This window comes from Stigmatopora nigra, chromosome 22 (assembly GCF_051989575.1).
Source record: "Stigmatopora nigra isolate UIUO_SnigA chromosome 22, RoL_Snig_1.1, whole genome shotgun sequence".
NCBI classification, from domain to species: Eukaryota; Metazoa; Chordata; class Actinopteri; order Syngnathiformes; family Syngnathidae; genus Stigmatopora; species Stigmatopora nigra.
In genome coordinates, this window is record NC_135529.1 from 4,364,279 (window position 1) to 4,390,757 (window position 26,479).

The window sequence follows — 26,479 nt, forward strand, 5'->3', positions numbered from 1 at the left end:
ATGTGGTGGTATACATTGGGATGAGTTCCCACTTAGTGAAGGGTGGGTCACATGTTTTTTTCCTATGAGACTTTCTGTGACTAAACAGAAAAGAATCTTGAGTGTAGCGTGCCTTTCACCCAAATTTAGATGTAATTGGCTCCAGAATGCTATTAAACATGGAGGATGTAACGTACTGTATGGATTTCAACACACAACTGAAAAATTATGCTGGCTGGAAAAAGGTAAGGAAATTTTTTCCTGGATGAAACCCACTTGAAAATTTGGAATTCAGAAGTTAAAGAAGCACTGCAAAATATTTAAATACTTTACTTGAATTCAGCTAAAAACGAATTATTTGGATTACGGCATTTAAAATAACCATGGTTTACCTCTTAAATATTTTTTTCTTAATGGAGTAGTAAACCTAATCTCAATGTATCACACTGTGGCTTTAAGGAAAAGGATGATATTTTTTTGAATATAAGGTGCATCAGAGTCAAAATCTCACCCCATAATAATATAAAAGAAATCTGTTTGTTCACATAGTAAACTAAACTGCACAAGAATGCAATCAAGGTTCAATTTAAGTGAAAATTAACAGAAATTGCTTCCATTTTTCCATAAAATAACAAGGAAGTATTCATGAAATTTGGAGATGTTTGTCCATCAGTGGACAATGACGTGAAGTGAAGTAGCCCCCACAGTGTTCAAGTGACTGAATGAAGGAGTGCCAGCCATCCAAAGGTATGCCGGTGGTGCCGGCGGTGCCCTTTGAGGCCTAGTTTATCAGACGCAAGCACACTTCCTAGCCGATTGCTTCCTTAGCGTGTGGTAGACCAGATTATCGTCCAGAAAGGATAGATTGTCATCAAACGCCACGGGTCGGCAACAGGCCCGGGCGGGTGTGTCCCTGCCCAGCAGCTTCCGGCCGCGAGCCAAGTGACGGAGGATCTTGTCGTAGTTGGTCTCTGACTTCCTGCAGGTCCCCGCGCAGTACCTGAAGATCATTTCCTCGCCTGAGATATAGCCCAAACCCAGTTGGGTCACGTTAAGTTGCACTTGCCGCAACGTGCAGCCCGGGGCTCGCACGCCGCCCGACTTGCGTTTCTCCGCGCTCGGATTTTTCCTATGCCAAGTGTTCCGCTCCCTTTTGGGTCGAGATCTGACAGGTCGGGCCCGGGAAAATTGGGTAGGAGAGTCTTGTACTGTTCTGACGGTTACCTTGATCAGATCTGCCACACCGTCAAAGTCAGGTTCCACCATGACGTCTGGAAGGGGAAAAATAAAATAAAATAAACATTGCGGTCATTGATTAAACATGTCTTGAGGTAAATGCATGAAAGGGCATCTCTCAGCATTCCCTTTGGAAATCTTTGGATGTGCAAGAGGGAAAATGACTCCTATCATATATCATTTTGGGGAGGGAAAAACTCATGTGAATACATTCTCACTGAAAATACATGCAACAGTCTGATGTTCGCATTTTTAAACTATAGTAATGTTAAGCCTTTTAGGGACCCTGGTCACTACAATGGACAGCTTTTCAAAAGTTGACGTTCAACCCTTTCTAGAGCAAGTGACCCCTTTGTTTGGGAAGTGACTCTTTTTGGTCATTGAAGAAATCTTCAATAATATTAGCAATTATTATTATTATTATAGGTATATATTTTTTAGTTATTGATCATTATTGTATTTTCCAATTATAAAACATGTGTGAATTTAGATAACAAAATGTATTAAATGAAAACAGAAAGATACCCTTGGTACAGCACCACGTACCACGCTAAAGTTTATTTTTTTATTTTTTTATTAACTTATTGCATGCTATTGCTGGCCAGAGACATCAGATTCACTTAAACTGGGAAGATTGGTTGTGAATGCTCATTATGTAAATTCTGAAGATTGATCTGAATGCATGTGAACTCAGCATTGACATTGAAATACTATTGACACACAACATTGGAATTAAAGTCAGCATTCAGACAAAAACACAGTGAATTTCCATCTTTTTCTCTCCTAGCATGACCAAAATTAATATGGATACTTGTCTCTCTACATTCCCGTTTTCTCTAACTGTCATAACATTTGTGCGCATATATTTCATGTCATATTTCATTCATGATTACATTAATATACATGCTTAAGCGATTTAAATGAATACACCATTCCACCTGCCATAATTTGGAGAAGCAACGATGAGAATGTCCTTGTCTTGGAATTTGCATTCCCGAAATACTTTCCCCAACAATCCCTACTAATTTTCACCATATTGAGATTGAAATGAATCCATAAATCTCAGCCTTTCCACTGAAATAATGTATCTTTAGTATGATTCTCTCTCTTTCTCTCTCTCCTTTTCTCAGCATCCCAATGCTCCCAAAGCCCATCCTTACATGCGTCTTCTCGGCGTTCCGTATCCTGTCCGTTGCCGCTGCTGCCCTTTGAGGTGACGGATAGGTGCATTTGGAGCGGAGGGCTCTCCAGGGGCCTCACCTCTCCTAAAATGACTGGCCCCGGGGGCCCAGAACCGGCGCGCACGGCTCCTAGCACAAACAAACAAGTGGTCAGACTATGCCATAGCGTCATGATCCGCTCGGGTCTGGCAGAGGGACATGGCGCGCCCTGGGACCGACTGGTCTCATCCGGAGACGTGCTTCCTGAGCAAAAATTCCTTAGAACAAAAAAAAAAAAATAGAAAGAGTTAAAATCTCAATCCCTGCTTTGCAGATGTCGGTCAGACGTCCATGCCTGCTGAGCTCAAGTCCACACTGAAGAAAGAGGACAGGAGAAGGGATGGACCGGGTTGGTGACGTGTTACCATCCATTCTTGGTGGGCGGAGACACCTCAGGTCAGATGGAAAAATGTGCTTCTAATCACTGAGACATAACATACTGCTGCTACGTCATACTGCATTTTGCGTGAAATTTGATACAGCTGCCTTGCAAATACATAGCTCAAAAGATAAATGATATTTCATACAACATATTTAGACTATGAGTTAATAGTAGAAGCGCTTAATTTGATTGGATTTGGCCTGGGAAAACAAATTGTGTGCATCATCCTGTCTTTCATTATAATACATGGGACTCCAATTATGATGGTGGTCAATGCAAGATCAAAAACTGGAGAAATCGGATTATATTTAATGTTTTCCCTCTTAAAACAACTAGATCATTAAGCCAAGTTTTTTTTCTTTTACATGAATTTCTGTAGTCCTTAATGATTCCAAGTCGACTGGAGAAGTCGGAAAAAATATGTCTTGCTATATCATTTTACCCCAGGCCAAACTAAATTTACAAAAATAAATGATGATATAATACATACATATATATATATATATATATATATATATATATATATATATATATATATATATATATATATATATATATATATATATATATATATATATATATATATATATATATATATATATATATATATATATATATATATATATATATATATATATATATATATATATATATATATATATATATATATATATATATATATATATATATATATATATCTCATTTTTTTTTTATTTTATTAACATCATTTTTATTTATTTAGTTAAGGGGTTTGGCCTGGTAGAAAAGTGGTTAGCGCGCCTGCCTCATAGTTCTAGGGTCTTGGGTTTGATCCCAAACATGTTCTTCTCAGGCTTGTGAGGGTTTCCACCAGGTACTCTTGTTTCCGCTCACATTCCAAAAACATGAATAGTAGGCTGATTGAACACTCCAAATTGCCCCGAGGTATGAGTGTGAGTGTCCCCCGCCTTGTGCCCAAAGTCAGTTGGGATAGGCTACAGCACCCCTTGTGAGGATAAGCGGTTCATAAAATGAGTGAATATTTTCTGTAAAGATTTTTCCGGACCTGACTGATGGGCCGACAATCTGGCCCGGTTTGAACACGCCCGACGTAACCAAGGTCTTATGAAATGATCATGCTTGTTCACAGATGTTATATCTTCAATTCATAAAGAGTTATGTGGATAAAAGCAAATCCCTAATCACAACAACAAAGTTCTGTGCAAGAGAAAAAGCTGGAAAAGATGGATGCATGGAAAGTAGTAGTAAATTAGTCAAGATTGGTTTACTTAAAAAATGGGAAAGGAACATTTGAAACATTTTGTATTAACAATTAGGAAATCGCAATGGATGATAGGATCAGATTTGTATTGAGATTAGAATGTGAATTTATTTCGGCAAACTCATTTCAGATGTCAATACTTCCACTAGTAGGCACTGTTTACTGCAGAGTAGGGATATGTGAGTATACACCATTATCTGTTCAACCATCTAAATCAGGACTGTCCAAACTATTCCACAAAGGACCACAGTGGATGCATCTTTTGGTTCCAACTGATCCATCACAGACAGACATGAGGTTTCTTCTGAAACCAGAATAACGTGACGGTAACCAACTGATTACATTTTCAAGGCTCCGGTTAGGTCAAAATGTATCTTCTTCTTCTTTTAGAATGAAAACCTGCGCCCCTTTTGGACTGACTTGGAGCTCCCTGATCTAAAGTATCCCAGTACACTCTTCTTTAGTGGGAGAGGGTGGTGCCTAAACTGGAATCGGGTGTGTGGTTTACTGAAAATGGGTGTGACTTGGATCCTCACTTGTTTTTAACTTACTCCAGCATTTTCATTTAGTGTGATAGGTTAGGCTTAGGGATAGGGGTAGGGTTAGTTCTTTGTAACTAATGAATAAAAAAGTAGAAGTTAATATCAGTTGAGGTTTGGCTTCAAAATTTTGGGGCTTTGTTGTGTGTATTTTGCCAAAGTCTTGATTGATCTCCATAGTCATTATGTATCTCTGTAATGGAAAAACCAACGATTGATAGGGTGACCATAAATTGGAGGCTGTAGTAATCGTAATACGGTGGACTAATGTAGTGTAACGTTTGCGTGGGTCAAGGCGTGTGTGGCCTCCATCTGCGTGCGTGGCCTGTGGTGTGCGGATTAGATGCTGCTTATCCTCTTAGCTCCTAAATGGCTCCACCTTGCTGCTCATCATCTGCTCTTTAGGAAACGCACGGCAGAAACATGGCAACAATCGCACCATCGCATCCCTCAAAAAGTACTAAGCAGGCCCACCCATCTTGTGTCACTTGCGCAATTTAGCGCAAGTACCAACAAACAAGCACACGCACACACGCGCGCACACATAAACGCACAAAACACTCAACCCACACCCACACTCACACACACACGCTATCACAGCGCGTCCCTTTGCGCGCGCGCAGTGACGTGCCCCAACCGGTCTTGATCTTTCGGACCCTAATCTCATCGAATCTCGTTGTCCTTCGTCTGTGGTGGGACGTCGCATCGTTGACCACCAGCGCTTGCCCAACTTTTAGTTTGTTTGTGACTCGGTCCCGTGGCTTTTTGGCTGCCTGTGCAATGTGCGTTTAGGAGCACCGGAGCGATGGCGAGTCGCAGCTGCACGCGGACGCGGACTTGGACACCGGGCGTTTTCTTCATTCACTTTGTCCTCTTTGCGATCTGCTTCTTGGACCCCCGCAGTGCAGCAGCCCGGAGGTCCAGCGCCAGGAGAGCCGGTGAGTACAAGTGCATTGGTCGGGCTCCGAACCACAAACCTCCCCTTTTATTCAATTGGATTTCTTATTGATCACCTGAAATATATTTTTAAATCATTTTCTAACTCTTTCATACAGAAATTATGATTTGATGTCAATCCTAAAGGACAGGGGTCTAAAACATGGAGGCAAGACAATACTTTTAGGGCTTCCAATGTTTCCTGCGTACATTTTTGGCTGTAAAAATATAGTATTAAATATATTTAATTTAAAATGAAACGATTAATTTGGTTGAAGGATCCATTTTTGAAAAAAAGTGATTAATTTAAAAAAAGCAGTGAGTAATAAAAAATAATTGGAAAAAAAGGAAAATGTCTTAACAAAGTCAAACCAATTGATATAAATTGGCAAAGAAAAATATAGCAATTTGCATAGGGAACTTATGGATTTGGTTCTGGGAATTCTGTTTTTTTTTTTTTTTTGGTTTGGCTTCATAAATCTGCAAATTTACATAGTTTAGCTCTTTGCCTGCCATCGTCCACAATGGAGGCCAAATATATTTGAATAGAAGCAATCAAATGATTGCTCGCAAGCCTTCCATCTTGCCCATGGTAGGTGTTTTCAATATCAATTTGGCTTTTTAGCTAATGACCACACCTCAAACACTGTGATCTAGGCTGGCAGTGAATGAGTTAGCCTGAGGATAACTTTCTTTTGTGTAGTTCTATCCAAAATGCACAAATACTTGTGTGTACACACCATTTGCATATAAATGTTAATTAATCGATTGCATCTATGTATCCAGCCTTTCATTTTGCACACACCCGTATTCCATTTGAACTGTGTTTTGGCGGTCGGTATGTGATCATGTTACAGTGACACTGACAACCGTTTCATGTGAACTGAAAGAGGTTGAAATCGTTAAAAACTGAAACATCCACCTACACAACAAGCCTTTAAGGTCTAATAACGAGGGACATTCTCTAAAGCGTACATCCGTACTCTAGAAGGCATGACACCAACCTATAAAAATGTTTCTGCTCCATGTTGATAATTGATCTATTTGATGTCAAAATCCAAAATAGAAATCATCATCCTGGCTGCTTTGTTTCATCATCAAATTCAAAATGAAGTAAAACTATGTATAAATGCCAGTTTGCTTTCATGTGGATGTGAAAATTAAAGTTAAGTTGAACACTTTTTCGAACCAAAAGAGCGACACAAAAACAGCTCACATTGCGTCTTCTCACATTGTCCAACTTGTCTGTGTAGCAATAAATGGAGGCTCTTACAGTGTTTATAGCTCCACGTTAATGTAGCGTGAATGGCATTACTCCAAAAATACGTGTTCTGCACCTGCAGGTTGGCAAACAAACTTAAACATATTGAGCTCTTACATAGATCATATAAAGTTTGCCTAATATTTTTTTCTACATTATTGACGTTCACCCCGAAACAAACAGCGGCTGCTTTCTTTGTTTTGGCTCGACCGGGAATTCTTTTTGGTGTGGAAGCCCCACCCGCTTCCTCCTCTTCTCCTCCTCCTCCGTAAATCAACGTCTGTCTGGTTAGCACCCCCGGGCTGTCGTGCCAGTCCTCGCCAGACAAGCCATGGTACAACGGCGAATGACATTTGGACTTGTGCGCTGATCTTTGACAAGGGTCTGCCAGTCGACATTAATCGCGTCAATGCTAGCATTGGCATTGTCAGAGACCTTTGGGCACAACAGTGGAATGTCAGGTCAAACGTAATTCTTTCTGAAACGTTGACCGCTCCACAATTTTGTGCTCACAAAAGTGTAAGAAAAAGTGAACTAGGTTGCAAATGCATAGACTTGAAGTTGAACTTTAAAACATGATTAAAACAATTTAGGCAATCAATGATGACAACCTCAGAGGTAAGAATTCCTTGTCTCTGGATGACCAGGTTGTGATGGATTCCAAGCATATTACTGTCGTAACTAATGCAAGATTCCATCCAAAAACAGAAAATGGACAATGCTCCAAATGACAATACTAATCCAATTGTCACACTAATGCAGCAGTATATACAAAAATGTACCAGTATACGAAGAAACTAGTTCCAGTCAAATGTCAAAATGCATCACGTCATATCATCGCAATTCCTTGTGAAAATACAAATACACCAGAGAAGGGTCAAATAAGTTTTGTTGGTTGTTTACAGAAAAGCACAACATTTTTTAGCAGAACCATTTCTGACCTTTTTATGGAGATTCTTTCTGAAGTCTTTGTCCCAATGCTGACATTTTCCTCTTTTAATATATCAAGGCTGCATCACAACACAGTATGCTCATTAAAACGGCATCCTGGTGCTTTTCAGGCCCCACCAGCCCACTATTGATCTCCTTAGTTGCAGCAAAGCAAGCAACACATGACTCACTCTCTTTCCGGCAACCCCGGAATGGATGGATGAACAATGTTAGAATGGTGTTTGGTTTTTCAGATAAGATATCAAAGGAACACAATTATCAAAAGTGTAGGCATCAGGAACGTGAAGTCATATGGAAAATAAGTAGGCAAGCAACACATTCACTGTGGTATTATTACTTACACTTGATATACTATTTACTCCAAATATTTCACTTTCTTGCATTGTCCCATAATCGGATGTTGGCTGATAAACATATCTTACATGTTATTGTACTACTTGAGAAGAATTCTGAGTCAACTTTTAGTTTTTTTTTTCATCGCGTGTCTGCTTCCTGTTTTGTTTTTCATTCTCTTGTCGATTTTGCCCCAAACTAGATCGTCTGAGTCCTCCGTTGGATATCCAGTTGGAGAGCGTCAACTGCAGCGCCTTCAGTGTGCGATGGAAGATGCCCCGGAGACATGTCAGCACTATCACCGGATACAAGGTGCCACTTGTCACATTGTTTTCTCAAACAAGGGTCCGCTTCCTGTGTCAAGCCAATTTTGCCAATACTGGTTAAAAAGCAAAGGAAAAGAATAACTAGAATTTCCAAAAACCCAGATTCTGTTAAATACAATTTCCTGCAAATAATGAAGCATTTTAACGATATAATTCAACTTTAAGTGAAGCAAAATGCCATGATATAACATTAAATTCAGGAAAAGAAACAAATGTGGGTCCATAAATATGCCTTAATAAACCTTAAAACAAAATGAAATAAATATTCAAGCAAATAAATCCATTGATTAATTTTAGATAAGCATTAAATTACGACACATCCCAATAATTTGTTAACATTTCTTTGTAAATGCAATTTAAATAATTTAAAGATTTGAATGGAGGGATGAATATTTCATTACTTAAATAATAGATTCCATTAAAATGCCTTCATATTATGTTTGCATACACACACAAAACCTCTGTCTTCTTGAGATTTTGTTACAAATCATATTGTGTTGAGTATTAATTTGCAACATTCACAACACTGCCATTCAGGTAACAAGCATAGCAAAGCAGAATTGGAATGACACACAGGTTCCAGCCTCTTCTACCACGCCACGTCAGTTTAAGCCTCTTGCACGAGTAGCTCTTATAGTGCCTGTCAAATGGATTACACAGCGACGCCTTGGCCTTGAGGCGTTCAATTGTGCTTACAAATTGGACGGAACCCCCTTTTAGCGCCATACTTTTATAAAATAAACCTCTACTGGTTTAGGTCTTGGTGTGCTTGAGTGCTGCCACGCTGGGCCTCCTTTAAGGCAGCATCAAAGGTTTAACTGTTGCTGTTAAAGGCGCAAACAAAAAGCACTCAAAGAAGACAGCCGCTGGTGTTCACATCAGGTGCTCGTCAGCTGCCATTTGATCAGCTTTTGATTGATGTGATTGGAGTTTGAGTCCCGGCATTTGTGCCGAATGAAGACGTTAGTTATCCTTGCTGTCATACCGAGAGCCTATTGTTGATCAAAAAGAAAGCGATTACCATGTCGTTGCCACTCTATTTGTCCATAAACAGCTTTTTTTCTTCGTCTTTCGCCCCCACTCTAATAGAGGGTTGTCAGAAGTGAAAGTAATGGTAAAAGCCATTAATCAAATTGACATTTTTTTGCCCTGGCTGCTCATTTTCTCTCTGCGAGCCATCAACACAAGGCTGTCAAACGCTTTGTCCACCCAGTACGTCGGCCTTGACAAAGGCTGATTGTTATTGTTTTTGTTATGGATGCCATTCTTTCTTTATATTCCTAAAGAGACATACATCTTTATTTCTTGCTTTGCCATGGCAAAGTTGTTGCTTTGCACATACCGTCCATAATTTGGATGCCAAGATGGACAGTGTTTACTTGTGCTTAATGTAGAGTTCTATGAAAAAGTATGCATTTGCTGCTTTCTGAATTATTATTTTTAGCATAGTTTTCCCACTTTTATGTTTAAAAAACATGCACAGCATTTAATCTAGGTTAACTGTAGTTTTTAGAATGTGAGTTTTATGTATTAAAGAAAATATAATCTAAGATATCAGGCTGTGTTTGAAAAATGAATTGCCTCCTTATCATTTGGTCTTCAACTGAAAAGTTTGAACCATTGGCCAAAAATCCAATGTCAGCATTTCTATTAAAGAGCATAATTTATAGTTTTATAAATCACAGTCTGCCATTCAGGTTGTGAAGTAGCAAAGTACTTTCAAACCACCATAATACTACCAATAAGGTTGGGTATGAATTCAAAAAAAATATTTGATTTAATTTGTCCCTGTAGATTTGTATGGTTTTTTTGTCCACTACGTTTGTATGCATTTTTAAAAATGCACTCTTAAAAAGTAACAAGTTGTAACCAATATCGGCTAAAACCCAAATATAATACCCAGCTGTAACCACCACCATGTTTGGCTGTTAATTCTTAACAGTCAATTAATCACTAATACTGCTTGTATTAACGGAATATTTGTTTGTGTACACTTTGTGCAGCTCACCCTTTAGCCCTCCTTGCGTCCTTACTAATTGCACTGTCCCATTAACAAAGTGTGAATCAGTGTGTGCTCTGACCATATGTCTCCTTTAAGAGGATTAGTCAGTGAGCTGCACTTACTGTACCAACCAATCAACTCACCCATAACTTTGTGTGCCTGGTACCTCTGCCAAAGGAGGTTATGATTTTATTGGCCGGACAATAGTTATTTAATTATATGCAGTGTTGTAAAAAGGAAAATCTAAAGCCCTAACTTTTCAGACAAAAATTGCCTATATGACCCTATACTCAGATGTAGTACATAAAAATACTATAACTGTCAATGGAAGTGAATGAGAAAAGGTCATATAATCCAAAATTATGAAGATGCTTCAAAATTATACTTGTATTTAAACTATTTAGATAAAATATTAGCAGTTTTCTGTATTTGTTTCAACATGTTGCCAGGTTCTTATCACTCATCCAATTGTCATTATACAAGTATTGTGAGATTTAAATGAAAAAAAAACAAGGAAGACCGTAAAAAAATCAGATAGTTGTGTCTTCCAAAGTGGTGCTAAAGTTTGATTAATTTTTTGATATTACATTTTTTATGAGGCCATTTTATCAGTTTGTGCAACAGTTTGCATTAAAAGTTCACTGAATATTTCAAGCTAGTTTAGTTGGTCCTTTTGGGGATTTTCTGCAGATTTTCGCTTTCTTTCTCGTTATTATTCCGCAGACTGGATCCAATTTGGATACACTTTGCTCTGATTGGCTAGTAGTGGAGTCACAATATTAGTGGGAAGCTTGTGGGCATGAACGACACATAAGGTGAATAACACATTGCTTAGATCCGACTGCAATCGTCCTTCAATAAAAAAAACCTTGATATATCACAATTAAATAAAAATATCATATTCACTTGCTTCAAACTTCACGGCAGGGAGTCGTTCACAGTTTTACGCAACCATGCCTTTTTGAGTTCGGATGCCTAGATTCTCTTTCAAATCAGATCAAAAGCTCTCTTAAATATAAATGATAATGATGAATAATCAAAATGTATTAACATAAGATGGTTCATGCATGCTTTGGCAGAAGTTTTTGCTCCTGTTTTTTTTATTTTCTTTATTTGACAATGCCCTGATTTGCATTTTAGGTATTCTACACGGAGATGAAAAATGGTCGTCCCCTGGGTACGGCCTCCGTGAAGGAAGTCCCTCTTAGTTTGGACATGCTGACTACAGTAAGTAGAAAATATTCTACGTTCACACAAAGACACTTAAGACCTTTGTTTTTGTATAAAGTGTGATTGATGTTTTCCAAAACTGAATTCCAAAGTTACTGATTTGAAAGAATCGCCTCTATTTAGTCTAATTGTTGCCTTTTTCTTTCACAGGGCCAATTTAATGGACAGGCAAACTTTGTAAGTACTATATGTAACACATTTTTTTGACATTTCTGGGCCAGTGAGAGGGAAAATGTTGCAATTCTATTTTTTTACCCAATATCATTTAGCAGGAGCGTTTTATGAAATTGCAATTAGGAGATTATTAAATCGGTTATCAAAATGACATCATAATTTGTGATACATATTTTTACAGACATTGCTTGAGGTTTCTCTCAGATTTTTTTGTTTTGTTTTGGAAAATGTAATGTTTTGGGATTTCGATGATATTGGCATAGTTTTATTGGAACATACTGCTTGCTCATTAATCTACAGTTGATCTTTAGTTTCTCACGTTGTATTGTTATTAGCCAGATTGCCTGAGGATAAAATTAAAAATAAAATAAAAAACTCGGAATTGACCCTCTCTAGTTCTTAGTGATGCATCTTTAAACATGATTATACAGCGCTGAAATGGCTTTGGCTTTGAAATGTGCTCTGTAGGATGTGGACATTGGCAACCTGAAGGTAAACACCAAGTACCGAGTGAGCGTGGGTGCCTACGGTTGGGCCGGCGAGGGTCGACCCAGCATGCCACGAGATGTCAGCACGTCCTCTCACGGTGAGTTGAAAGACAAACCTATTTGCCAATGTTTATTCCTAATGAAGATGATCAAAGTCATCGCCCACCGTCAGATGCGTGCATGCCGCCCTCACCCCCGACAGCGCCCGTCGTTGTGGCCATTTCCGACACGGAGTTGGCGTTGTCGTGGCAGCAAGGGGAGAGTGATGGCAGCGCGCCTGTCCGACACTTCTTGGTTGCTTACATCAGGTTAGTTATGCCTTGCTTCTGTGTATATTTATTTATTTACATTTTATATCACTGGATATACTGTTTCATTCATGCAATGGTATTTTTTCTACTTTGTGTTTTAGACATGATATCATATATATTTTTTAAAATAATTTTAGATTTTTGGCATTGTGTTGTTCATCATGAAGTTACAAGAAGTTCGTAATTCACCTCTTTTCATTTTTTGTTCTCTTTTTTTGTTAACTATCCTTAAAGAAAATATTTTTTTTACTTAATTTCTAACCCAAATACAATTAGAAATGTTTACGTTTAAAAACTAGCATTGTATAAGCATTTCATGTATCCGGTGGATAGGTTGTAGTAGACTACTAATGGTGAATGCTCACAAGATCACTGCTAATGTTAATGTGTAGTTTGTCAGCTTGTCTTTTCTGGCTGAAATGCAATATTGATGTGATAACACAGCTTGATTCTCCATGGCAACCCAAAGGGAAAGGGATGTTATGCACTTCAATACTATATATTTATTATAAATGAATCTTTTGCAATGGTTCTGGCATTGAATATGGCACATCAGGTATTGGAACGTGGATCAAAAGCGGTTCATCCATCCAATGCTTTTGGCCTCGTATAAATTGAAGAAATCACAACATGCTTTTAAATTAGTTTTCAAAAAAATGACAGAAGCTTATTTGTTCATTGGAAAATCATAGTATGCTTTATATCTTGATTTATATATGTAAGTGCAACTTATTGGACTGAAGAATACTGGATTTAGTATGCATTTGAAGTGATTGATTTCATTTGTTGTGACAATGAGACAAAGCTGATCCGTTGTGCAAACACAATGGTCTAACAGAAAGGGTGTGAAACAAAGAAGCTTCTCTTGTCTAGACAAGTGTAACACAGATACAGTCCTACATCATTTTCCATTAGTCCCTTGATGGTTTGCTCAGAGACGTCGACAACAAGAGGGTAGCTCCTATTTGAAACCCACCCTTCTTTCCACCCTGCTGTGACACCACTTGCCAAGATGTGGCGTCAGATATAAAAAGCATAAAGGCAGCTGTTGCTCTTTCCTTTACAGAGAGGCACAGGCAGACAATTGATTTGTATTCCTGTTGTTTCCTCACCAATGACAGGCACACACACACTAACACACACACTAACACACACACACACACACACAAATGTGACTGCAGGCCATTGACATCCGGTCACATTAAAGCATGTCAACACGCTTGGAACTGACAGGCAGACTAAATTGTGAAAAACCAACATTTCTTAATAAAAACAATACAATATAACCAATACGAGAAAAGCCTACATTATTTTAAATTCCAAGCAAGTAATGTAGGAGATTTTGCTTAAGCCTATTAACTCTTAAACATTTTCCTGTATTTATCAGCATGTCAGCTTTGAATATGAATTTCGTTTTAAGGAACAAACGTTTCTTTTACGCTGGACTTTGCCTTCCACATTTGATTGCATCATGAACATTTGACCTTCTCTGTGTTGTTCTACAGGCCTGAAATGGACACAGAATGGACATACATTCGTGAACCTATCGAGAGCAAGTCCATGGTCCTCAAGGGTCTTATACCTGAGACCGAGTACCAGTTTGTCATCCGAGCAGTTAACGTGCACGGGCCAAGCCCTCCGAGCCACGTTAACAACCCGGTGCGCACCCTAGGTAAGATGCTCTTTCTTAACAAAAAAAACTTTCCAGGGTATTTTTTTTTTACATTTTGCCTTTTACTGAACAAATATAAACACTATATTTTCTTCCTGGAGTTAAAGCGTCAAAGCTCTATCTTGAATAAAATTGTTCTCTTGCTCCCTATTCTCATCTCACCCTCTTTTTCTCAGCCCCTGAATACAAAGTAATATTTAGTTTAATGAAATGAAACTTATACTCATTGATTAAATAGCTTTGTGCTATTCTTTTTGTGCTCTCAACACCTCCAACACTAAGCGACATTTACTCAATTAAATAAGGACTGAGTCATTTTCATGAAATAATTTATTGACTTAACTCAGCTGCATCTGGCTTACTTCTTCATAGTTTCATTAAATTAGATACACATGACATCTTCATCAAAATCATCTTAAAATACTTCACTATGTTCATTCTTCCTAATTTATTGATCCATAAGCTTTATTTACTCCTACAGATATCACTCATTTTCCTTTCTACAATAATAATGGCTACAAAAACAAACACAACCAAGTGCTACAATGCGAGAAGGAAAACAAGCTGTGGTGACATCATGCATGAAGGAGTCAAAACAGGGGGGAAAAAAAATACCCAAATTATAATTGCAACGAATACAATGACTTTTAATTGGTCTGCCGTAACAACTAGAATTAAAATGGAGAAAAAAAAGATGTGTCAAGCAGTTACGTTTATTGTTTGCCTTCCCTATGGGCACAAACAAATTGGTGAGAATAAGTGATGTTGAAAATGATGATGGGGAGGAATCAATCTAACATGCCTTTTAGGGAATTGCAATAGAAAGCAAGTATAGCCAGAGAAAACCCACGCATGTACAGGGACAACACATTTCCGATTCAGAGCCATTTGATTGTAATTTGCCTAAATTTGTTTTTGAATTTATAGAGTAACAGAAGCCAACTTTGGTATAAAGTCCTTTAACTGCCAGTAGCAATAAACAGTTTGAAGCAAGCAAACCTAGGTCTCTTCTGTCAACCTGCACATGGCAAACTCGGAAATGGCAGTATTGACATCTCACTTGGAAAAAAAAAAGAAAAGAAAACCTCACTGGAAGGTCAAATGTTTACTTTTTTAACACAGACGTGTCAAAGTCGTAAATCGGGCCGGGCAAGACAGGTCCGAGACGCTAATAACGCGTCATCGAATAACTTTAAACGTCCCCGAAAACAATCCAAAACGGACACCCAGACAAACCGACAGAAGCAGCGCGCTGGACGAGCGTGGTCTCTCAGCGGGAGACCAAAGCGGGTTACGTTCAAGTCTCATCAGACGGGATTAAGGAAGGCATGCCAGACCCCCTTCTCTGCCTGTCACACACATACGGACACACACACACACACACATATACACGCAGGGTAACGCACAAGCATACAATGCCTTGCTTCTTGAATGGACCACAGGGGTGGGTGGGCCTGATGCACTGACATACTTTTCTGGTGGCTCCCCGTCAAACAACGCCGTATGTGTGTGCGTTGTGGTTTTGGGGGATTGTTACACAACAGCAGATTAGTTTACTGGGGAGCCCTCCCTGCGTTTGCAGCGCTGAGTATGCAGGATTCAATGTCACATGGCCACACTAATTAGCATTTGGAAGAAAACTTGCATGCTTTGTGAACTGGGTCAAAACACTCATTTTATTTCCCTCTCACAAAATTATATTTATATTGAAATGACGAGCTTCTCTTTGACTATAATGGATCACTGGAGAATGTAAGGATAAAGGAAGTAGTGGAGGCTGGCTTGTTCAAAAAGAAGAGGCAACAAACGGATGCATTTTGTTCTCACATCTCATAAATGTGGTCATTTCCATTTTTTAAATATATGTATTATACTCATTTTACTCTTTCTCTGGGATGGATGACTCTCCTGACAGGAGCGTCAGATGTTAGCAGTGGCGATTATGGTCGTTACTTCACCGATTTGCAGAACAAAGACCATGATAGTCTTGACACGGATGACTCCGACGATTATGATGTCTTTATTGAAGAAGTAAGTCACACACATTGTATTTGTTATTGTATTTGAAAGATTTTTCTCCAGCCATTTATTTTGTTAATACTTTGACCTGGTTCTCAGTTGAAGCCGTTCTCTGGGCTCAGCCGAGACGGTGGCAAGTCACAGCTTCGCTCTCGCTCCAGTCCGTCGGGTCAGAACATTGTTTACCGCATGAACACCGTGGTGCCTCCAAACGTCACCAAGCAAGCCCCTGCCTCTGCCCCCACCGATTCGTCAGCCATCCTCCCGGACTTTTCGGATCTGATTTTCCCCACTGTCCCGAGGAGCGACATCCCAGCCATTACGACCACCAGGTACTTAGAATGTGAATTAGGAATTTTATGACTATAGAAAATCTGTCCTTTAGATAACAATGCAATATTTGCATCATAAAGTCTGATGGGTTGAAAATGATCCTATGTGCAGAGTTCTCACCTAATAAAATGTACGCAGCAATGATGTTAAAGAATTTGTTACCCAAACATTTCTGACTTTTGAAAAGCAGTATTCTCATTTTTTGTGTGTTTTGATCGATTTTGCTTAACTAATTGATTGCTTCAATCCAAACCTCCTGTGGATGGATGGGTTATGGTGGAAATTTTTTAACATTTAAACACTACATTTTTGCTCCGCGCATCATCCTACATTTATTCTAGACTTGCCCCTCATACAAGCACGCCACTTTAATCCTGCAAACCGCCCCCTATCTGTTAAAGGTGTTTAGTGAAAGTTTAACTCAACTTTCACTTCCACTGTGGTATTGTTAAATTGACCATTACTGACTCTCTCCAGAACTGCTGCAACCACACCTACCGTTTCTCTCACAATGTCCCCGTGGAAAGGCAAGGTGCCTCGGGTTTACCACCTGACCTGTGACGACACCGTTTGTCCACTTGACAGCATCTGCCTCACGGACTCAAAGAGCGGAGGGTCACGATGCCACTGCAACCTCGGGCGTGGCGGCGACACTTGTTCTCAAGGTCAAATTTTAACACACTTACTGAAACGTCATAAAAAATCTCATTGTTTTTGTTTTCCCCCCCAGTGGAAAGTATCAAAAGAATCTGATTGTCTTGTGTTATGTTACTTTAGAAGTGTCTGTCAAGTTCCCCAGATTCTATGGGTACTCACACATGACTTTTGAGCCTCTGAAAAACTCCTACCAGAGCTTTCAGATATCACTGGAGTTTAAGGTAAAGTCATTTTGGCGTAATAGCAATTCACCATGAAGATTTACAACACTGTTAATTGTAATAGTTTGTGTGTTTGGCACGGAACAGGCAGATAGCGATGATGGCCTCCTTCTGTATTGCGGAGAGAACGAACACGGGCGCGGAGACTTCACCTCTTTGGCCTTGGTACAAGGCAAACTACATTTCAGGTAATGCCAAGTGCTACAAGAGATCCCTTCTTGGTGCCCTACTCCAATCACGCTGATCTCAAATCCACCGATAAAAATAGCACAGTACAAAAGACATAGTAGGAATTTCTGGTCCTGGTCAAATCTTGCTTATCAACCACACATGACTTTTAAATTAAACTTGTTTATTTTTCCTCTTTTTTTGCTGCCTCACATTTTTTTGTAGCTTCTCTAGTTTAGGAAATAATTTTCAGGCTCTTTCCTGGCATTTAAGCAGTTTTCAACATTTTTGCTTCTGCATGACACATTACACCTGTCCCAACAACACACTCAACTCATACTTTTGGAGTCACTAGACAGACAAGATTTTATGAATTGCACTGCTGCCATCTAGTGTTGGAGGCTGAAGCTGACTCATCATCTCTATGGCCATATCTACTATCTAAAAGATAAACAAATAAAAAACTCGTAACTCAAAGTTCCACTCTTATCCACTCCCATAGTCACCATCTTTGATCACCAATACATTGATATAATATTGCTACTTCAGAAAATAAAGCCCATACTGTGTTTCTTTTGCCAAATAGGTAATTGTCACTGTCCTAAAACAAGGCATACATGTTGAAATTGCAGGTTCAACTGCGGAACAGGTGCGGCTCAGATCGTCAGCGAGAGCCACGTGGTCCTGGGAAATTGGCATAAGGTCACCATCTTCAGAGACGGCATCAGTGGTTGGCTGCGATTGGACAACGACACGCCCATCTCTGGTCGATCCCCGGTACCTACACAACCGTGTTTGATTTGATTAAAAAAAAAAATCCTGGAATAATTCCTCAGCTAATTTGGAACTCTGTCACCAATCTAAACAACAGCACCACAACTAACTGAAATTTCTGAAAGTAAATAATTTCCATGTGTAAATAAAAGTATGTTCTGTCGCTCAGGGCCAATACTCCAAAATCACATTCCGTTCCCCGCTATATGTGGGAGGAGCTCCAAGCACGTACGGCCTGGCGCGGGCGACTGGCACCGTCGGTGGCTTCGAAGGCTGCGTCCAAAGTTTGAGCCTCAACGGCAAGGCCGCCGATGTCAGACCGTGGCCACTAGGCCGGGCGCTGAGTGGCGCTGACGTAGGTGGGCGGACCATGCGGCATGCACGCGGTGCCCCCCGTGACCTCTTCTAACATGGGCGCTGTCATGTGTGTTTGCAGGCGAATGCAGCGACAGCGTGTGCGATGTGGCGGGCTGCGATAATGGCGGCGTCTGCTTCGCCAACCGTGCCGACGGGTTCATTTGCCTCTGCCCGCTCGGCTTCACGGGGGCTCAGTGCCAAGATGGTGAGACCACTTGCCTTTTTACGCCTATTGTTCGGCCGCACAGAGGATTCAATGCAATAGTTGTAAACTTTGGCTTGTGAAATGCCCCTAACATGAGTGCTTTTCATATGGACAACCTCATGGGCCATAGTGATGCCTTCAGTATATTGCTAACATAATTGCCATAAAATTACTGTAGCGAGAAGTGATGTAAAGGCTGACTTTAGAGACTACCAGTACCTGCATCACATACAAAGCTTGAGATCACATTGTTTTAAAGATATGGTTTACCTAACAGATGCCAGTGTTTTTAGACCATTTTAAAAATGAAACAAAGAAAATAAGGAAATCTTTTGTTTTTATGATTAAAGTGCTAGTACCTCCTCCGGGAATGCATACAAGTACGTTCATAAATATTACATGTGAGCGTGGTTGTTTGTCGTGTTGTGCTGGGATAGGCTCCAGCACCCCTGCAAACCCTTGTGAGAATAAGCATAATGGAAATTGAATAAATCTTGGGGTAAACACTTGACTCATTTGTTGCCAGTGAGAGTCAACATCTGATGCAGCTCATGACTTCAAAAGATAGTAGATATAAACATTGTCATTAGAATATAACTTTTGGGGGTTTTCTGGCCAGTTGCACAGTCAAACCGCAATATTTTTTTAAACTGGAGTTTGTTTGCTATGCGCAGGCTTCACACTGACATCGCCGCACTTCAACGAGACCATGTTATCTTACGCCGTGGTGGCCTGGCCTCAGCCCTCCCAGAGCTATTTGTCCTTCATGGAGTTCGAGATGACCTTCAAGCCGTCGGCATCGGACGGCACGCTGCTGTACAGCGACGACGACGGCAGCGGCGACTTCCTGGCCATCAACCTGCGGGATGGATACGTGGAGTTCCGATTCGACTGCGGCTCTGGAGGAACTATTTTAAGGTATTCTTAACCGCTTGTACATTAAACACATTGAATGCCATTGACGTCCAGTCCTTTCGAACCAAGTGGTCTGACATGGAATTCTTACTGTCAAAATGGATTGGATGTCCACAGATGTCAATGATAGCCAAAGTATCAAGCATCCACAAAGTGACTGATGGTTTAATGTTGATGTTTCAGGAGTGAGGAGCAGGTCACAATGGACTCGTGGCATGAGTTGAGGGTGTCCCGCACGGCAAAAAGTGGAATCTTGCAAGTGGATGACCAGAAGGCAGTAGAAGGGTTTGCTGAGGTACTTGCACTTGGGACCACTTTGGACCACTGGGGCAACAACTTCTCTGACTGATGAACTCAAATCCAAGTGTTTGTGTGTATGTATTTGTGTGTACATGCAGGGTGGCTTTACACAGATAAACTGCAGCTCAGCACTTTACATCGGTGGGGTGCCTCAGTATGACAAAACAAAGAGAACAGCAGGCGTCTTGAAACCATTTACAGGGACCATTCAAAAGGTATCATTACGCAGTTTTTGATATGCAATCCATACAAGGAGTACCAAAAATGGTACTGCAATCAGAATCCAAGACCACGCCCTTTGGGCTGCCATATCCTCCTGACTACCAAGAAAAACAATGTTGTCCAATCACATTTATTTTGAAATTCACCAAACTATGAGTTAGAAATAATAAAACTAATGTTGTGACTCTCCTAGCTCGTCCTGAATGATCGAACCATCCCCATCACAAGTAGCTCAGCCAGTGGTGTGAATGTGGCCAATTCGGAGCACCCCTGCGTGCAAAGCCCTTGCGCCAACGGGGGCACCTGCAGACCCAAACGGGACACCTACGAGTGCGACTGTCCTCTCGGCTATGACGGTCGCCACTGCCAGAAAGGTCAGTTTGGCGAAGGCCATTATACCATTATATTAACATGAATTATACTTTAATCAAACTTAAACCAAACATATTTCATTTCCTATTTTTCCTTTTTTATTCAAATTTCTCGAACTTAGGAGGTTACTTGTAGTGACAATCAAGCAGGCTTCCTAATGTCTTTCCTTCTATGTGTGATTTCCACCTTCCCCACTGTATTCTCATGATGAACCTTATAATGACATCACTTTAAACACGTTAATTTGTTGAACTTGTTTATGTTTTTCAATGCAGAGTGTGGAAACTACTGCTTGAACAGTAAGTCATTATGCATCACCTTTTACTTCATCCTCTTGCTTCCATCAACACATTTAACAGTATGAGTCTAAGTGTCTTCTCCTTCCTCCACAGCTGTAACAGAAGCTATTGAGATCCCACAGTTCATGGGTCGCAGCTACCTCACCTATGACAACAGAGACATTCTCAAGAGGTCAGAAATGAACCTTTTTTTCAGCCGTTCGGATAATGAATGTATAAAAAAATGTTAAATTCTTGCCTGCCATTGTGCTGTAAAATTACTATAATCTGTTTTTCCAATGACCGCATAGTAATGTTACCATCATAACACAAACCTGTACCTGATTTGAAGTTATTCAATAAATGAACTAACTCATTAGTATTCAAAATCAATTTGTTTCTGTGGAAGGGTGTCAGGTTGGAGGAACAACGTGTTTATGCGCTTCAAGAGCAATGGCGAGGATGGCCTGCTGCTGTGGCGGGGAGACACCCCCATGAGAGCCAACAGTGACTTCCTATCCGTGGGCCTGCAGGGCGGAGCACTCATCTTCAGGTGAGGGGACGGAAAAGATATTTGTCAAGGCTTTCTAGCATCCAAGGTAGATGTTACCACATTCTTATCGCTTGCTTGTAGTTACAACCTGGGCAGCGGTGTGGCAAACATAGCGGTCAACGGAACCTTCACTGATGGGAAGTGGCACCGAGTAAAAGCTGTCAGGTGAAACAGCAGGGTCATCATTATATCCCTTAACCCATTTATTGACATTCATGGTATCGCGCCTATGAAATTCCAGCATATGAAATGCTGGTGACTTTTTAAAAGCATGACCAAAAGTTCAAATTTTTGAATTAGTCTATGGAAAAAGTAACATTGGATGTATATATACTTTTCAATGAGTAGTTTTTTCCTCCTTTGGAATTCTCATAGGGTATAAACCAATGACAATGTACTTTTGTAATTGTTTTCAAATATCTCTTCCATCTTGTTCTTTTAATATTGCTATTTCCTTTTCCCTTTATCCCTGGCCTTTTTTTCCCCATATGTAAGAGATGGTCAGTCTGGCAAGCTGACCGTAGATGACTATGGCGCAAAAACGGGTCGTTCGCCAGGCAAGATGAGGCAACTCAACATAAACGGACCATTATACGTCGGTAAGTAACTGATGACATTTGCATCCGAAAACGAATCTTTTCTCTTACATTGTGGCTTTGCCGTCATGCACGTTAGGAGGTATGAAGGAGATCGCCTTGCACACCAATCGCCAGTACGTAGGCGGCCTGCTGGGTTGCGTGTCGCACTTCACGCTGTCCACCGATTTCCACGTGGCTCTCGTGGAGGACGCCGCCGACGGCAAGAACATCAACACGTGTACCAACTAAGTCCATCTCGCTGAGCGTTTTGGAAACTGTTCGGTCATCTGAGAACTGAAAACATTGCAGTTTCGGTCGAAAAAAAAAAAAGGAGTGAAAAACTCGTCCTGGTCTTCGCGAGGACTTTTTTTCATGGGATGATTCTGAGCACATCTCTATTTTTCTACTCCAAATCCCTATTTGATTGCCAGAAGGAAAGACCGATCTGCGGTATTGAGCGTTTTGTGTTTGTTTTTCAATGGCTTACCATAGAGCAGCTAGCGGAGCTCAAGATCTTTGTAGGGGCATTTTGTTGGGCCTTTAGGGACGTTCTCTCACTTTTCAAGTCATCCTCTTGTGTTCTTGTGCTTGTGTAGACAAATTCAGTCGGAAAAATTGCAGCTCTTAGTGGCGTTTGTGTGTTTTTTACCTTCTACTTGTTTACACAATATAGTCTTTTCTTACAATGAAATGCTCCGTGATTTCTGTGCGTGTTCACAGAAGCTTCTTTCTCCTGTGAAAAATATATAATGTGCAATTCCAAACTTGCCCCAAAGGCCAACAAAAGAAGACTAGAAGAGTAAAGTCACACAGAAGATGAAAATAAAAGAAAGTCATATTTGCAACCACTTTCAATTTGATATAAACAGCATATAAAACTTTATACATCAACAGAATGGCTGGCAGTGGCTTTTTTGTTGTTTGTAGGGCACAATTCAGTGATTTTTTTCTTTCTACATATCAGTTACAGCCTTGAGGCTGGCCTTAGATGGAATTAAAAAAAAAGATTGTAATTAATCAGTCAAGGCCCAAAAGCTGTTTGGATGTTAATTTATGAGATGGATCGGAATAGACTAGCTGTGATCTTTGGTTGTGTGCGCCAATTCCTGTTTCACTGGCAGTAAATGAGCAGGTCGGGCTGCGCGAGGTGAAGCTCAACAGATTGGCAGTCGTGAGTCAACTGCCAATAACACGCAGCCGCCTCAATTTGTCATCCAGGAAATCAACGGAATGTCAACCATTGCTTCTGGCCATTTCATGTGAGTAATGTCACATCTACACACAACAAGGGAAACCAGACTTGTGACTGATTTAATTTGTATACTTCTTTATAGTTAAATCAAATGACCCTAGTATAATAGATAGGATGACAAAACTAGTATTTTGTTGTTGTTGTTGTTTTTTTAATTCATATTTTTAAATAAAAATGTGCTGGTAGATGTTTGGATGATTTTCCAATGATTGAATAAGAGGAACATTGTTTTATTTTATTCTATTTCAATTGTTATCTTCATTTTTTGTTACAACATTTATAAGTCCTTATATCTTCATTGAATGCACACAGAAAGGCATTAATGATCAACATACATATATTATTAATTCCCACATGCAGCAAGGAATTCACTGGAATTGAGATTTCTTTTAATTAAACCATTTGTAAGTCACCCTACATGTCACACTTTTTTTTCTAAATTAACTACTATAATAGTAGAACTAATGCACTGAGCACAAAAATGTGATCACTCCCTGACATCTTCCCCTATTCAAAATTGCCTTCATCGCCATGAATGGCAGTGAATTAGATAACTTTGATCTAAAACATCTGATTGATGCTCGCCGAAGCGAGGTCAGATGTTTGGATTCCAAGTGAAGTCATCTGTATTCTGCCCTGGATGTGCTTTTACAATCAATTCAAGACATGATCTGTCCTTCTCGTAACGTGTTGATGTGAAAGTGGGTCTCATTAAGGCCTACTTGTGATGTAAGCAGCTAATTAACCCACATCTCCCACCAGCCTTACAACGGGTTCTCTCTTTACGCTCAGTTTCACATTGCATACTCTCAATGCCGGCCAGTGGAATATTCTATTGAGTTATGTTTGATTAGATTACATCACACCCACAGACACTCGACTCAACTGCCATGTTGCACTTGCCATGTCATGTAATACAGCCTCTCCATAAATTGTTATGTTGCAGCCTTATCAGACCTCATGCAAAAATGTTTCCCTCACAAGAAATGTCTGGTGCAATTTAATAAATAACTGCAATTATATATAGTGCTTACAAAATAAAGGGAACATATTCTGTTATTTTATGGTAGAAATATAGGTCCTAGGTGAAAACACATAGTGTATGTATAAAACATTTTAAAATGGGAAAAAATGAGTTTGATGTCAAATACTGCCAAGGTCCTTTGTGCCAGATATATTTTACGGGGAGTCAGCCAGGACATCAGAATGTCAGCAAAGGCTGCGGGCTAATCAGTTTGGGCCGTGTGTCAAATTAAAATGGAGAATGAGGTTTCTTAGTACAATGTCTTTTGTCAAATTATCTATTGGATGCCAACAGTGTGAACCCACCGTTGGATAAAATGTTTGATGAAAATTAAATGATAATTTGCATGTATGTGACATAATGAGCAATGGTGGACAATCTGAAATCCTCTCACCTGAATGGCTAAAACCTTGTAAATACATTTTAAATAGTTGTTTATGAATGTAATGTTTGACAAGTCTTTTTTTAAATCATCAAAAACTTTATAAAATACTTTATTTGAAAGTGTTTTCATCTGAATTCACTTATTAAAACATATTTATTTATTGAAATGATCCCTATAATTGAAAAAACATCAATATATGTATGCCAAAATAAATATTACTTATGGTAAATCTTCACTTGTAAATCCTAACCTATGCCATGCATGTTTATGTAATATTTAATACATACATCAACAGTATTTTGCAGTGCATTAATATTTGCCTCCAAAATATTCTGCATTATTTTTCCTCGTTGAACAACCCTTCACAAACGACAGATTAGTTTTTGGAAAACACAATGTACAAATGGATAGAAATAAAAAACATAATAAATAGTCTGACACTAATCCCCGTCACAAGGATGTGAGGTCACGACACCAAACTTCCAAGTAAACATTTCCTTGTGAGAAGAGATTTGTGACGCATTGTGAGGATTGTGAGCAGCAAAGCTTCTTTTCCATAAATTGTAATTACACTCTCTCTGCTCTCTTAGTTAAAATTTCACTGGAAAAATACTACTGAATATATTTCATCTGTGGAAAAGACACTGGTCCAAAATAGGAGGTATTACTCTGATACTTTTTGGTTCAATTTTGGCAATATGGCACAGGCAAAAGCTTTATCCAAGTCTCATTTCAAGTCCATTTTTTCAGTGTCAGATGCTACTGAAGACAGATCCTGAGGGCGAGAGCACAAGGTCACGAGCCAGAATTCAAGGCAATCAAAGGAAAATTCAAGATTCAATTGATGGACGAACCGAACGAGTTGAGGTTTGTCTAGAGCTCTGGCCGGTCCACTTGGCCAATGTCCAATCAGATAAAAAAAACCTTTCCAGGGTAAGACAGGTCTAAGGAGGGAGGGGTATCTTTAATCTTGATTTAGGGGAGTAAAATACATCGGCTTCAATATCATCATAATTTTTGTACTTATACTTTGTGCGACATTTATTTGATGTTATGCAGTAATATTTTAATAGATGTACTTTTCAAGGTAAAGGTTGGGAAACACTGTAAGAGCGAGATGAGTCTGCTATTGACTAAATGAATTCCATTTATGGAAGAGAATGCTTTGACCTGCATTTTCCAAAACATGTCATCTATAACCTACATTCCTCCTACTGGCTTGGATAACACTGCATGCATGTGTATGCACGCATGTACACACACACAACTACTAGATATACACACACAGTATGAAAGAGGCTTACTTTTACATTGCACGTTAAGCTTCATACTTTTCATTTCCTATTTGAGTCCCCCTCATGTTAAAATGTCTCGCGAGATTTCTGCTTGCTTGGATTGAAGCGTTTTTTTTCCATTCTATATTTCTTTATTATATATATATACTTTTTACCCTTAGGAGTAAATTATAATATTCTGAGAAACAATGATGATAAATAGTATGTAAGCCCTAGATCTAATGATTTTGAAGCCATTAATAATGAAGGGACACATGCTGTATCAGGTGT

At 39.5% G+C, this 26,479-nt stretch overlaps 2 protein-coding genes across 2 annotated transcripts; one reads left to right on the forward strand and one right to left on the reverse strand.

Moving 5' to 3' along the window:
* Positions 1-307: 307 nt before the first annotated feature.
* LOC144215824 (glial cell line-derived neurotrophic factor-like) lies at positions 308-2,568 on the reverse strand. Its single transcript, XM_077744983.1, has 2 exons — positions 2,376-2,568; positions 308-1,250 (listed from the first exon to the last, which is right to left on the reverse strand). Exons 1-2 carry the CDS (start codon positions 2,566-2,568, stop codon positions 769-771), a joined length of 675 nt encoding a protein of 224 aa, XP_077601109.1. The 3' UTR covers positions 308-768.
* Positions 2,569-2,760: 192 nt separating this feature from the next.
* LOC144215825 (pikachurin-like) lies at positions 2,761-24,506 on the forward strand. The gene is made up of 26 exons (XM_077744985.1): positions 2,761-2,831; positions 5,410-5,555; positions 8,301-8,410; positions 11,567-11,653; positions 11,807-11,833; positions 12,299-12,416; positions 12,491-12,626; positions 14,135-14,301; positions 16,217-16,332; positions 16,420-16,652; positions 17,131-17,318; positions 17,431-17,531; positions 17,619-17,719; positions 18,332-18,476; positions 18,643-18,832; positions 18,910-19,035; positions 19,710-19,953; positions 20,134-20,245; positions 20,349-20,465; positions 20,666-20,846; positions 21,120-21,143; positions 21,237-21,315; positions 21,532-21,675; positions 21,757-21,840; positions 22,171-22,274; positions 22,351-24,506. Exons 1-26 carry the CDS (start codon positions 2,776-2,778, stop codon positions 22,500-22,502), a joined length of 3,288 nt encoding a protein of 1,095 aa, XP_077601111.1. The 5' UTR covers positions 2,761-2,775; the 3' UTR covers positions 22,503-24,506.
* Positions 24,507-26,479: the final 1,973 nt, after the last annotated feature.